The sequence below is a fragment of the Camelus dromedarius genome, chromosome 2 (assembly GCF_036321535.1).
Source record: "Camelus dromedarius isolate mCamDro1 chromosome 2, mCamDro1.pat, whole genome shotgun sequence".
In the NCBI taxonomy this organism is placed as follows: Eukaryota; Metazoa; Chordata; class Mammalia; order Artiodactyla; family Camelidae; genus Camelus; species Camelus dromedarius.
Window position 1 is genome coordinate 109,331,336 of NC_087437.1, and position 13,541 is coordinate 109,344,876.

The 13,541-nt window shown below is 39.5% G+C and overlaps 1 protein-coding gene across 4 annotated transcripts in view; it reads right to left on the bottom strand.

Moving 5' to 3' along the window:
- Positions 1–13,541, bottom strand: part of GRIK1 (glutamate ionotropic receptor kainate type subunit 1) — a 354,685-nt gene that overhangs the window by 101,694 nt on the left and 239,450 nt on the right. For all 4 annotated transcript variants that reach the window (XM_010977372.3, XM_031458530.2, XM_064496747.1 and 1 more), the window contains exons 5-6: positions 6,209–6,262; positions 2,794–2,967 (exon numbers count right to left, since the gene is read on the bottom strand). In XM_010977372.3, coding sequence (XP_010975674.2) covers positions 2,794–2,967; positions 6,209–6,262 — 228 coding nt within the window. The remainder of the gene's footprint in view (positions 1–2,793; positions 2,968–6,208; positions 6,263–13,541) is intronic.

The following is a 13,541-nucleotide window of genomic DNA, read 5'->3' on the forward strand; positions in this document are numbered from 1 at the left end:
TTGAAATAATATTGCTTTAGAATAATCTCTGTCTTTACTAATCATTCTTATTTCTTATTTATAGAGGCTTTCTTTGGACTTTTGCAGAATTATTTCAGGGCTACTTGGATGTTTTTCATTTAACATCTTGAGTCCTAGTAGAAACTAAATTCATATTTATTTAGTACATTAATTCCTTTATTAAATACATGTTTATTGAAGGCCTGCTTTGTGCAAGCCCTTTCCTGGTGCTGAGGATAGAGCCAAGCACAACAAGACAAGGTTTATAACTTCATGAAGTTTACATTTTCATAGGAAAAGGCATAAACAAACAAGTCTAAATACAACACATTAAATCATAAGGGCCACAAAGAAAAGTGAAGCATGTTAGGGGAGAGGGGATAACAGGGGAGTGGTTCATAGAAGGCCTCTCCAGTGAGGCAGCATTTGAGCAAACCTGAATAGGGGAAGGTTCTAGGAATTGGAAGCAGCAAATGCTAGAGAGGCAAGAACAAAAGAAATGCAGGACCTGAGCTATATATACACATACCTATAATAGACCCAGTAGGATTGAAACCAGAGGGCTTTTTATCTTTAAGGCAGAGAAGAAAGAGTTTGAAGACAGAGGCAATTTGAGTGCAGATTTGTTATCCCTAGTCCCGGGCTTGGAGACTCGGGGTGTGCTCTCCCAACTCAATGATCAGTCCATCGGGTGCCCTTCTACCTGCCCTTTAACCTTTCTGTGACTCTGTTTCTACACCCCCAAATCAGCCACCTCGACTAGATGCCAAAAGGAAACAGTGAACTGCAAAACGGACTCTTTGGATAAATACAGGTCAGCATTATGTTCCACGGGATCAGTTTCAAAGCTCTGTCTGCATGACTATGGGAGCCAACGTCACGTGGGCACTGAGAGCTACCGCTTACTTTGGACCCATATTGTTGTGACCTGCCCGAGCTGCTCTGCTCACTTACAGCGCCTGGCGAACTGCCCTCCTCGAAGTCCCCATCTTCCTTTCTGTAGTTTAATAATAATGATGATGATGATGATAATTAATAATAATAATAATAGTAGTAATAATAACAGCAACAGTCATAGCAGAAACCCCGCGGGTCGGGTGAGAAGACAGTAATAGATTCTAGACCAGAATGGGGTCTCGTCCATCCACAGGGACTCGGCTCTGCCATGCTCCCTGCTGTTTGCCATGCTTCATGCCAGGCCTGACCGGGTGTGAGTGGCATGGCCTGTCCCCCTCGTTCAGTGGTTTCCCTCGTCTTAGTCCTTGTGTACAAACTGTTCTGTCACCTCAGTATAACTGAAGAGAACAGACACACTTTTTTCTTGGTAAGTTAATCCATACTTGTGATGAATGTTTAATGTTTGGTATGATCCACAGTCTGTTGATATAGCTCCAAACTATAACTCTTTTAGTGAAACATATCAAACCATATTTGAGCACAATGGAATTAGAAATCCAGAAGGAAGAAGAGAAAAACCAACATATTAGCATCTCTCTCTATCTGTCTCTCTCTTTCCCCCTCTTTCCCTCCCTCCCTCCCTCCTTCTCTTTCTCTTTCTTTCTTTCCCTTTCCTTCTTCCCTTTCAGAAGCCTCGTGTTTCCCTGGATATTCTCCACTTATGCTTATTCAAAGCAACGTTTCCAATCATCCCAAGGCTCATTTGTACAAAAATGTTTTCCATCAGTATCACTCAGATCGCTTTGTATATTTTAGGAGATATTTCAGGTTTAAAAAACAGTCAGGGACCTTGAACATAGGATCATCCAGAACCACTTAGTTTATTCATTTCTTTCTTTCTTTTTTTTTTTTTTCACTTGTTCCTCATTTTAAAAAAAGGTAGAAAAAGAAAAGGAATCCCAAGTTTATTTCTCTGTGAGATGATACCTTTCAGTTATCGGTAAATTGCATCTTAAAAGCAAGTGTGCTTCTCCCGATGTTGGGAACAGAGAATGAAACACTATGCCAATTTAAAACGCTATTACCTGCCCACACTCCCAATATCTTTTCCCTTGGATGACACTGTTCCGACACAGAAATCTTTTTTTTTTATTTCCTGCAATTTTCTTCCATCACACAGGGAGCTTCATTAGAGAAGTAAAGCAAAGGTGGGTGCGTTTGACAACAAGAGACAAATGATGTTACTGGGACGCTCTGTGATGAGGCAGTTTGCAATGTATCTGTTCAGCAGAGCACCTCTCTCTCCTCAGGAGGCAGCCTTGGCATCTGCTTTGTGAGCAACATACGGTTGGTGTGAAGCACTGTCAGCGTCTGCAAAGGTGTGCCTCCAGGTACCCAGGACAGGAAGAATGTGAGTGCGCTGCCTGTATGGGAATTTGGACCTTTCTGCATGTGCTTCTGCTGGCTGAAAGGTGGCAGAAGCGAGGAAGGCACACTGGTTCTGCAGAACTTTCATAGGCAACGTGCTTTCCCTTAACACTCCTTCCTACCCAAGGCCACATTCCCAGGGGGAACCCTCTCCCTACTTACCCTTGCTTTGGTTTCTGCTTTGTCTCCATTTGGCTGACAGTAGTGGCTACTCATGTTAACTGTTTGTTTTGTTTCGTTTTGCTGTTTTTATCTGAGTCCATTACTGTCAGGAAGCTGAAAATAGCAGTTTTTGATAGTAGCCATGCACAGGCTTTCAAAATACATAAAACCTTTCCTTCTTCTCTCATACAAGTCGAGGCGCAGGTTGTAACACTTTTTCCTCGCACTATAGAAGGCATACGAGATTCTTAACCTAACCTCTAAGAAAGTCAATCTCTCAGATGATTTTATTTTAAAACTACTTACTGTCATCATGCCATCCAAAAGGCCAGTCTCGGGCCTGGGTGGGGCCTGCAGTCTCTCCATGGACCACTTCTCAATGATGGATGACACGTAGGGGTTGTCAATATTAAGCAGCCGAAACCCAGTCATATTAACACCACTGTACCTATAGAGTTCCAGATCTAAAGCAAATAAGTCCTGCGCAGTATTAAAAATGATAAAAGTAGAAAGAGTTAACATTTTCAGTGCTCTTTACGCAAAAGAGAACTAATAATGGTAGAAGCAACAAATAGATTGAAACAGAAATGGCAGCCACCATCACATACGGTCTCTATAAAAGAACATTTTCCATTGTTTTCATTTGCATGCTGCCTGACAAATTCTAAGGCAGTGATCAGTTTCCATTTTCATCCTTTTTTTGCAATACTGTTAGAGTTTGTATAAACCAAGAACAGGAATTTAGCTGCCAATAATTAGTATGCCCTTGAGCACAGTACGTGACATTCTGAGAAGCCAGAGAATTCTGTGTCTAGGGGAGTTGGGAGGGATTTTTGTGTCCATTTGGTTCATTGCCATTATTTTCTAGATGAGGAAACTGGGATTCTGAGTGGTGATGTGACTGTCGTGAGAATGATTCACTTATCAGTGGCAATACAACCTTTCTCCATCATATCTTGCTGCCCCAGGCTGCTTTGAGTCTTGCAAAGACTTTGGAACTTGCATATTCATTTGACGGGAAGATCACTCTCAGAAGAAAAGAAAAAAACCACTCCCTGGCTCACTGAAAATAACTCATGTCCCATACAATGAGGGCATGAAGAATGCTCACTGGACATAAGCTCAGAGTAAGAACCTCACGGTTCTCAGAGAATAAACTGCAGCCTATAGTTGTGTGGACATGAGTATCTTAAAAGTAGAATTTGTCCCCTTCTAGAAAATATTGCAGGAGGGAAAATACAAAAACCTTTAACCCACTGCAGTGTTTCCCATTACAAATGAGGCTGAGTATAAACCAGAAATTTATGTTGGCTCACATTTAAAATAGATGTATGTGATAATTTCAACTTTTCTCCTATAAAGAAAGGTTAGATTCTAAAAGATGTTATTAAACATTTCTCACATTTAAGAATAAATCAAACTTTCAAAATAGCATTTCACTGGAGATAAAAGAAAAAAAAAACTTCGGTAAAAATTTCCTAACAATGTAAATGCTTTATGCAAGTACAATACGAGACATCATCAGTACACCATCAGTAATGACAGTGGTTGCTAAAGAGAAGTAGCTTCGGAAACACTCCATGATTTGACTGTGCAGAAGATGCATACACGTTTATTCTTTCGAATAACTCTTTCCTACATCACTACTTCTTCCCAAGATAATTTTGGATTAGACTGTAGAACTAAAAGAGCGTAGCTTTTAATTCCTGGCTCATATAAGAAAAAGTACAGTGCCTTTTAAAGAGTTATATTTTTTCCTCGCACTAAGTAACTATTTTTTTTCTTCTTTAAGTTTTATTAATAGTCATGAGCAAAAATGGGAAGAATATAAAAGCAAAGCATGGCAGAATGCAGATAAAACCAAAGGAAATTGCTTAAAGAATCAAATTAAAGAATAAGACCCAAGAAAGAATGATTCCTTTAAAACACACAGTGAATAGAAGGAAAATAACTCAAGCTGCAGGGGTTCAGACAGAAACTTACAGGAGGTAAAGTGAATCGTTTATGAATTCAACAGCACATAAATACAATGTGCTAAAATGAACATGTCAAACATGTTCAAAATTAGCTTGACCCCCAAATTGAGGTTTCTATGTAATACAGAATGAGGAAAGTTCAAGGTCCAGTTTTCAACATCTCCTTGTTTCAGAAAATGAAGAAAGAAAGGGTATGAGGGCAACTGGTTTGTCCTTCCATTGAAGACTAGCCTTCTTAGGTTTCATTGTTCATACTCTTTCTCAAATTTCAACAAACCCCAGATCTTAAGGGTGTGTACACCAGGAGGTGAGAGAAAGCTTTGAGGCAGATGGCCATGTCACTTTGAGGAAGATCTACGTGTTCATGGTGATGGGGAAGGACCATATTTGTGAGCAGAGCGAGACACTTCCCAGTTGCCAGGGTTTCCCTCGACTGTTCTGACAGAGGACCTGAGCAGGATGTCAATGAGGGGACCACAGAAGCTGTAGTTCAGGAACTTCTGCCCTGCCCTGCATCTTTCCTCCAAGCTCAGGAACAGTGATGATTCTGACAACTGCCCCAAAGCATTTGTCTCATGATGTCCTCTGCAGCTTTTCATGTTCTCAGGGATTCTTGAGTCAGGAATGGAATTTACTGCTTCTAGAAGTATGTGTATAATACATGCCTGGTCCTTGTTTCAAATTCTGTGATTTTCCTACTTCACCAGCCTGCTTTGTGAGTTTTACTTGGTAACATGGTACTTTTACTGAATCTCCCCAATCTGGGCAGATTTTAGTCAACACAGTTTTACAGATTATAAATGGAGGTTGGTTCTGTGTTTCCTTCTCGTATGAGAGTGGAGTATGTGTGTTGGGAGGGGTGCAGTGTGTGTGTGCGTGCGTGTGTGTGTGTGTGTGTGTGTGTGTGTGTGTGGTTGAGAGCTATCACATCATTTTGATGTGTTAAATGCCTAAATTGTTCTCCCTTGATCTGATAATCTCTCAAAATTTAAGGTATTATAGTTTCAAATTTCTCAGGCTTAGAGCCATGATTTTTCTTATGAAGAAGAAAGTTAAATGTACAAAGCATCTCCCAAGCTCCTCTCCTTGGTGGTCTTCAAAACATCTGACAGGTGACCCCTGGCTAGCCCAGCTGTCTACTGGATACAGACAGGGAAATCACATCAGATCAAAGAGCGCCAAGATATACTTTGGTGTGCCCTCTAACATATATAGAGGATGTATATAATTCTTCTTTATTAATAGTTTGTACTTTGGCAGTTTGTATTTAATGGAAGTTTTAATTCCTTTCTGGATGCACATATATTGATGCTAGTGAGGAAGGAAAGAAGGAAGGAAGGAAGGAAGGAAGGAAGGAAAGAAAGAAAGAAAGAAAGAAAGAAAGAAAGAAAGAAAGAAAGAAAGAAAGAAAGAAAGAAAGAAAGAGAGAGAGAGAAAGAGAGAAAGAAGAGATAGAAAAAAGAGAAAGAAAGAAAGAAAAGGAAGAAAGAAAGAAAAGGAAGGAAGGAAGAAAAGGAAGGAAGGAAGGAAGGGAAAGGAAGGAAGGAAGGAAGAAAAAGAAAGGAAGGAAGAAAGAAAGGAAGAAAGGGAAGGAAAGATCTGCTATTAAGCATTTCTGGATTTAGAGGATTCTTAGGAAAGTAGAGCAGATCTCCATGACAATAGCTTTGACACTGGCGGGCTGACTTTGAAATAATTGAAGATTTCTTTATAGTGTGGAATACATTTCAACAGGAAATGCTTACCAGGGTTGTGAAAAAGTAGTGATAGTACTCAGTCATCATGCCCATGAACAGGATCTGTGAAAGACAGACAAAGGAAAAGAGTCAGAAACAGAATTATAATAAGAAATAGACAGTTAATAGTTCACTGCAATAGGGATATAGAAAAGGAAGGGGCTTTGGAAATTCATAGACTCAGTAGATCAGAAATCTGAGACAAGTCTGTGATTGATGTGGAGCTAGGTCCCAGGCCACTAACCTCCATCCAATGCTCTTTCATTATGCTATGTTTGACCTTCATGGAAGTCTGATGTTCAAATTTAAAAAAATTAAAAATGCTCAACCAATTTTATATCTGGAATTATCCATAACAGTACAGAGTTCTGCCTTCCCTCTGCCTAGGCTTCTGAGTAATCCCATGCTTAGATATATATATTATTGATCTCCTTAACACCTCAGAGTACTTAACACCTCAGAGTAAAACTCATTAGATGTTGAACTGGCAATACTGATATGTAGATATATTTAAATGAGGGTTTATAAATATGTATATCTCTTAAACCCTTCTCTCTACCCTCTTCCCATTTTATCCCATAGAATGAGTGGAGAAAAAGAGGATTGCCTACAGATAGAAGGCTGGGGACTATTTTTATACATACTCATCTGCCTCTTAATTCTGATTCGGTTACCTAATTGGGATCTTGATAGTTTCAAACATTGTGCAGATTGTTTTTATTTGGTTGGAAAGGGCAAAAAGGACGTAGACAGAAAGGACGTGTGTTCTGGGTAGAAGCAGTTTCTTAAACTGTGATCTTACTTTTGGATTCCTGGAAATGGTGTTCATTGAGAAGAAACAGTGGCAAACGTTTTGTAGATAAGATATTATCATTAATTTTTTTAAATCAAGAGTATCACCTTCCTTGAGGCAGGTCACCAAAGGAGTACTTGGGTCCTGATTTTTTTTTTTTTTTTTTTTTTGGTATTTGCATAGAAGTGAATGGAGAAGACTCAGAAATCAAATTTTCAAGACAGTTTTCCCCCTAACTCTGACAAATTCTGGATGCAAATGAGAATCCCCTCTGGAAGTTTTAAAATCAGATATTCTGGACTCCATCCCAGAGGTATCCTGAATTAGAATTTCTGAGAGTGGAGTCTGGGTTTCTGTATTTCACAGCAATGGATGAGAAACACTGCTCTGTGGAAAACATGTCCATTTGCATTAAGGAACAAGGACTTTTGTAACTTCGGTTCAAGAGATTAATTGAAAACATCTTTGGAAAAGCAACACAAGTTATCAGAGGTTTTATAAGGTGCTTAAGATATGTAAACTAGCATGATCTTACATGAAAGGGGATAAAAAATGAGAGGGTATTCAGAGATGGCATGTAACATGCATGAGCATGGATCTGACGCTTCTTCTGGCCTCTCTCCTAATATGGAAACCAGAGGAATATTCAGCAAAATTCTAATGTCAGGAAGGTAAGACAAATGACAGGAAGGTCCCTCCGTGAATCATAAGGTCCCAGCGTGTAAGTCGCTTCTATGGTGATAACAAGACCAGACACACAAAAGGATTTTTAAAAGGGTAGAACTGCTTCAGGGCCATCAACAACATTTAAAGTCAGGCATGGTGGGGTCTTGTTAGAGGGTCTCTTAAATCACTGGAGCACAAAAAGGTAACCTGCTGGGGCCAGTCAGGAATTCAATTTTTCACTTTGTTCATTAATGTAATTGCAGCCAAGACTACCGCTTGAAAAGGAACTGGGCAAGTTTTATGTCAAGATATAGGCTTGGACACTGAGGTTTCAAATACTGTTTCTGAACCTGAAAAAACACAAAGTCATCTGAATTTTCAGCTTTTCAAATGGGTTGGTTTTTCTTTTTAAATTTTATTATTTGGTCACCAAATAAGGGCATGGGCTCTTTTTTTAATTGAAGTGCAGTCAATTACAATGTGTGGCATAGGCCTTTTTAAAAGCAACTTTCAACTAATTTTTTTTTTTTTAATTCTTGGAAGCAGATATTCATTTGCTATGTCTCTTATTTATGTTAGAAAAGAGTTATGTAGATGCAGGGAATAAACAGCTAATGGACTTGCTTTAATTGTAGAAAGAATCCTTGGGTCCTCTAGGTACACTTTTTACGTGATACACTAGAAAAATTCCCATTCTTGACTGTCCTACCGAGTGCTTGGGTCAGTGTCTGATGGTTCTTCCCTTGAATTTCTGAGAAATGGACATTAAGAAACAAGTATAGCCATGGATTGTTGAGCTGTCAACTTTGTGGACTGTCTAGGGCACAGGTGAGTGAGAAGCTTTCAGATAGGAATAAAGCCAACAGTACCAAAGGTGGTGCTTTTTAAACTACTGTCCCCATAATGGTTTCTAGACTGGTTGGGACTGGCTACTCTCTTGTCTAATAGCCGTACACTTTATAGCATTCACACAACGATTTTCTCTCTGCATGTTGGTATTTCAACTAAAAGTCATTAAGAGATTACAAAAATGTCACATCAAGATAAATGTCAGGTTTTCAAATAAAAAGTGTAATCATGATGGGGCTTTTAAAATGGTTCTTTGCAAAACTGACTTTTTCCTAACCAACACTACCGTCTTTGAATTTTGTGTCTGTACTTTGATGGGTTGACCAGGAGGTGCTGGCCTAGGCAGTGTACACTTTACCAAAACACGATTGCTCAGGGTTAGTTTTGTCTCTATTTAAATCATTTTTAATGGTGCAAAACACATCACATCGTACACACGAATTATGAATGTGACTGTCAATACTATTTGTATTAATGGCATATTCTCCTTAATTCCTTCCACTAATATGTTCTTTTAATAATGGTTGTCCCCTAAAGGAATTATTCTTACTAAAAAACCCTTAGAAATCATATAATTCAGTTAGATTGATAGACCATTAATATCTAGCCTTTTCAGTAACATTTTGTATCTGTAAGAGGGACGTATTGAGTACTATCAGTCTTCTTGATTTTGGAAGACCCATTGTATGAACACCATTAGGGTCACTGCCAGTTTCGCAACTTGAAGGGCACATGATTCAATTGCATTTCTTGGTTTCTTGGTCTTGGGTGTGGGGAAGGGGCTGATTTTGGCCAAGGAAGTGGGAAAGATACTGACATGTGTCACCCTCAAGAGGTCTCACTCACCTTGACAGGTGACTGGCATGGTTATCAGTGCCAGACAAATTTTTTTTTTTCCTGAATAAATACACTTTTCTTTTTTCATGAATACTGAAAGTTATGTAAGTTCCCTTGTTTATGCCTTTGTTTTGATTGCTAGGGACTTTAGGGTCAAAACTGTGGCTCTTCCATGAGCAACTAGTCAGGAACATAGGTAAGTATTTTATATGCTAACGTCATTCAGCTTTATGTTTTTTAATCTAATTTTCCCCTTGGTATCAAATCTTCTCCTTAAAAAAAATTTATAACTTTATTCCAAACATATTTTTCTAGGATGCTTTAATGCTTTGTATAATAAAGATCTAAATAAATAATCATGGTTGGGAGAACTGAGTAATTTTTTCTCACAAAGAGAAATGAACTATTCAGATCTGATGTAGCTGGATTGGGTCAGAGTAACAAAAAAGGCCTCTAACAAAACACCATTCCTGATTAATCATACTCTATGTCCTGCAGAATCAATCATTAGGACTCAAAAGTTCTCATAGATGGGAATGGTTAATTTTGCGTGTCAACCTGACTGGACCAAGGAGTGCCCAGACTGAACATTACTGGAGGGTGTTTCCAGATGAGATAAGCTTTTGAGAAAGCAGATGACCCTCCTCAATGGGGTGAGTATCATCCCATCCACTTAGGGCCTGAATAGAACAAAAAGGCAGAGGAAGAAGGAATTCACCCCTTTTGCTTCCTGCCTGCCTGCCTGAGCTGGGACATTGCTTTCTCCTGCCCTTAAATTGAGACTTTTCACCATTGACTCTTCTGGTTTTCAGCCCCACAGTTTCAGACTATAATTACACCACACTTTCCTGGGTCTTTGGGCTTGCAGATGGCTGGTTGTGGGCCTTTTCAGTCTCCATAGTCATATGAACCAATTCCTCATGATAAATCTCTTCGTATGTATTTCCTATGGTTCTATTTCTCTGGAGAACTCTGGCTAGCACAGAGAAAAATCAAAATACTAGACATCCTGCATACTCTGCATCTTTATGACATCCCATTCTGTTTAGATCACATAGTCCTTAAACCAGTGAGGGGAAGGGTGGCTGATACCCACAGGAAGGCTATCTCTGTATTTTATGGTTGTAGAAATGCCACAAGACTATCCTATTGTTTCAGTGGCTGGAAAATAATTACTATTTTCTTTCTTTTGTAGTTAAAATGAATCATCAGAGAGCAGAATAAAACTCACTGAGAGGACAGTTCTAATGATCCCACTGGTATGAAGATACTCTGCAACACAGTTGTTAATGATGATGGCCCTGCTTTGGACCAGCTGCTCTCTGGGGTTCTTACAACAGAACTGTCATGGCCTTGTTCCCAATAGCAGTGACACTTCTTGCTCTAGCCCTGTCATTCTGGGCAAAGACGACCTCTTGGATGTAGATGAGTAAAGTTATCCCATACAGCCTGAGCATCACAAAGATTGTATTATAGTTTGTTTTGAATATACTCAAGTCTAGATGAGGATAATTTGTGGAGTCTAATTCCTGTGGTTGGTGACACAGTTGGTGCCTAAGACACCTGGAAAATCTCTGGGTAATAGTCTTCCAATAACATGTCCTGGTATCTAAAGGAGCCTACATCACATTTCAACCCAATCATTTTCCAGAAGGCAATGCGCTGCTGTGACGACAGCAACAAAAAGTCCTCCACAAACCCACAGCCTGTATTGCTAAGATCAATTCATATGTCACAAATAATTGGCATAATGCTGCTATCATAGTAGCAGAAACTTAAAACGGAACCTGGAGTGTGCCTAGGCAATTCTGAGGTATTCTTGTAATATTTATAAGGGTTTTTATTACTGCTTCTTTCCACTGAAAAATAGGTGTCTTAGAAGTTTACACTGACTATTCTGAAATGTATTGCTCCTTTTATAGCCTTCTTAATATCAGGATAAATTCTAAACCATCAGACAGGGTTTCTAGTCAATATTTCTAGTGGACAACTTCCAAATGTGAGACATACAATGGGATTAACTAATGGTTTCACTGCAAGTTAGAAATACGTTACTTCAGCATAAGAATGACCTTCAGGAAACCAGTTGAATAATATCAAGTCTCAGAGAAGCAATTTTAAGAAGAAGGTTCGAACTCTAGGGTGCAGCTCCTCCTCAGCTGCCAACTGTGGTACTTAAGGCTGCGTTTACGCTATCCTCTGAGCCAAATGCTCTTTTGGCAACACAATTTTTAATGCTGGTCTTCAGTAGAACATCTAGGTATAAGCAGCCCTTTAGATCAGCCTTTATTGGTGCAAAAAAAGGCTCACATGAAACACTGAATGATTATAACCTGTATCTACAAAGGTAACAGTGGAATGTATAGAAAAATAGCATTGGTTCCTGTAAAATCATAACATAGAAAACTACCCATCTCCTTATGGAGTAGGCTGAATATTGGTCCCCTAAAAATGTCCACATCCTTATTTTAAGAATATGTTAGTATGTTACTTTACATGACAAAAGGAACTTTGCAGATGTGATAAAGTTAAGAATCTTAATTTACTGGGCGATTATTCTGGATTATCCTGGTGGGCCCAATGTTATCACAAGGGTCTTTGTAAGATGGAAGCAGAAGGGTCCAAGGCAGAGAGGTGATGTGAAGATGGAAACAGGGGGGAAAAAATTCAGTGTGATGTGGGACCACAAGTTGAAGAACGATGACAGCCTTTAGAAGCTGAACAAGGCAAGGAATTAGATTCTTCCTGAAGCCTTCAGAAGGACTATAGCCCTGTCAACACCTTGACTTTAGGCTGCTGAACTGTAAGAGAATAAATTTGTATTGTTTTAAGCCACTACATTTGTGATGATTCATTGCAACAGCAATAGGAAACCAACAGATCTCATTTGCTCATCGTTCTCTGATTATGGTCTATGAGGTTGCACAGTTTTGGTGTATTGATACCAAGTGCATTTATCAAGAGGAGAAATGGCTTGTTTAAAGTTGAAAACTTTCTCAGTTTCTCTGTGCCCCTCCATTCATATACACACAGTAACCACATGCCTGCACACAGACACAAGCTACCCACAAAGAGAGTCTCGGGTTTTCCTTCCACTGGAAGGTGGTGCTATGCCATTTGCAAACCCAGGCCACAGTCCTCCTGCCTCCCAGTGAAATCAGAAAAAGCAAAGGATATTCCACAAAGTGTTGGTGAATTGAACAGCTGTACTATTTGGGAGTATCTTTCAGTCTGAATTTCTTTGTAAGCTTCTCTCTCCAGACAAATGATCAGAAGGAGAAGGGAAGCTGACCCTAACAGATATTAATAAGTGGAGTGGAGACCAATGGGGTTTGGTTTAGCTTCAGAAGATAATCTAACTAGAAGAGCCACCTGGCATCACTCAGGTGCACAACAGAAGAGATTATGCTATTTAAAGAGAACAGACTGCTGACCACAGAGCAGAAAACAAGACTTCCCTTGGCAGAACAAAGCAGGCAACCTGGCAAATGGGAGTGAGCAGAGCTTTGGAAGATTACATGAACATAAACAATAGACTCTCTGCAACATCCAGGGCAAACTGGTGGAAAGGTGAGGTATCGGAAAGACTACGGTGGAAGAAAAGTTTTCACAGCAGAGAACTGAACAAATCCAGAAGCTGGAGAGTTAACAGAGAGTATGTTGCCTGCACTGTAATCTTTTTGCAATAAGCTTCTTTCATACTGGTGGTAATAAAAACGACACCTGAAATTTGCATGAAGATATACTTCTGAGGAAGAGACAGTCATGCAGCCATTAAACGGTGGTCTTGCTTGTCTCATGATGTATCTGTAGTACCCTGAAGTCATCCGCAGATTTTTTGGCGTTTTGAATGACTGTTTTGCCAATTTATCTAATAACTGCCAGGCTTAGAAAGCAATTATTTATGTCATTGTTTCTCAGTGAGTTAGCGTCTCCAAAGAACTTTTTAAAAATACTGATGCCTGTATCCCACCCCTAAACACGCTGATTTATTTGGTCTGGTGTATGTTCTAGGCATTGGTATCTGTGCTGTCAATACTCTCCAGGTGATATATACAGCCGGAGCTGAGAACCACTGATTTATATTAACCAAGCTCATATTTTTAAGTCATAAGAATAATGATCACAGTTACTGGTTGCTGAGTGCTACAACCTGGCCACTGCTGCCATAGGTTCTTTATCTACTGCTGGGGAAGA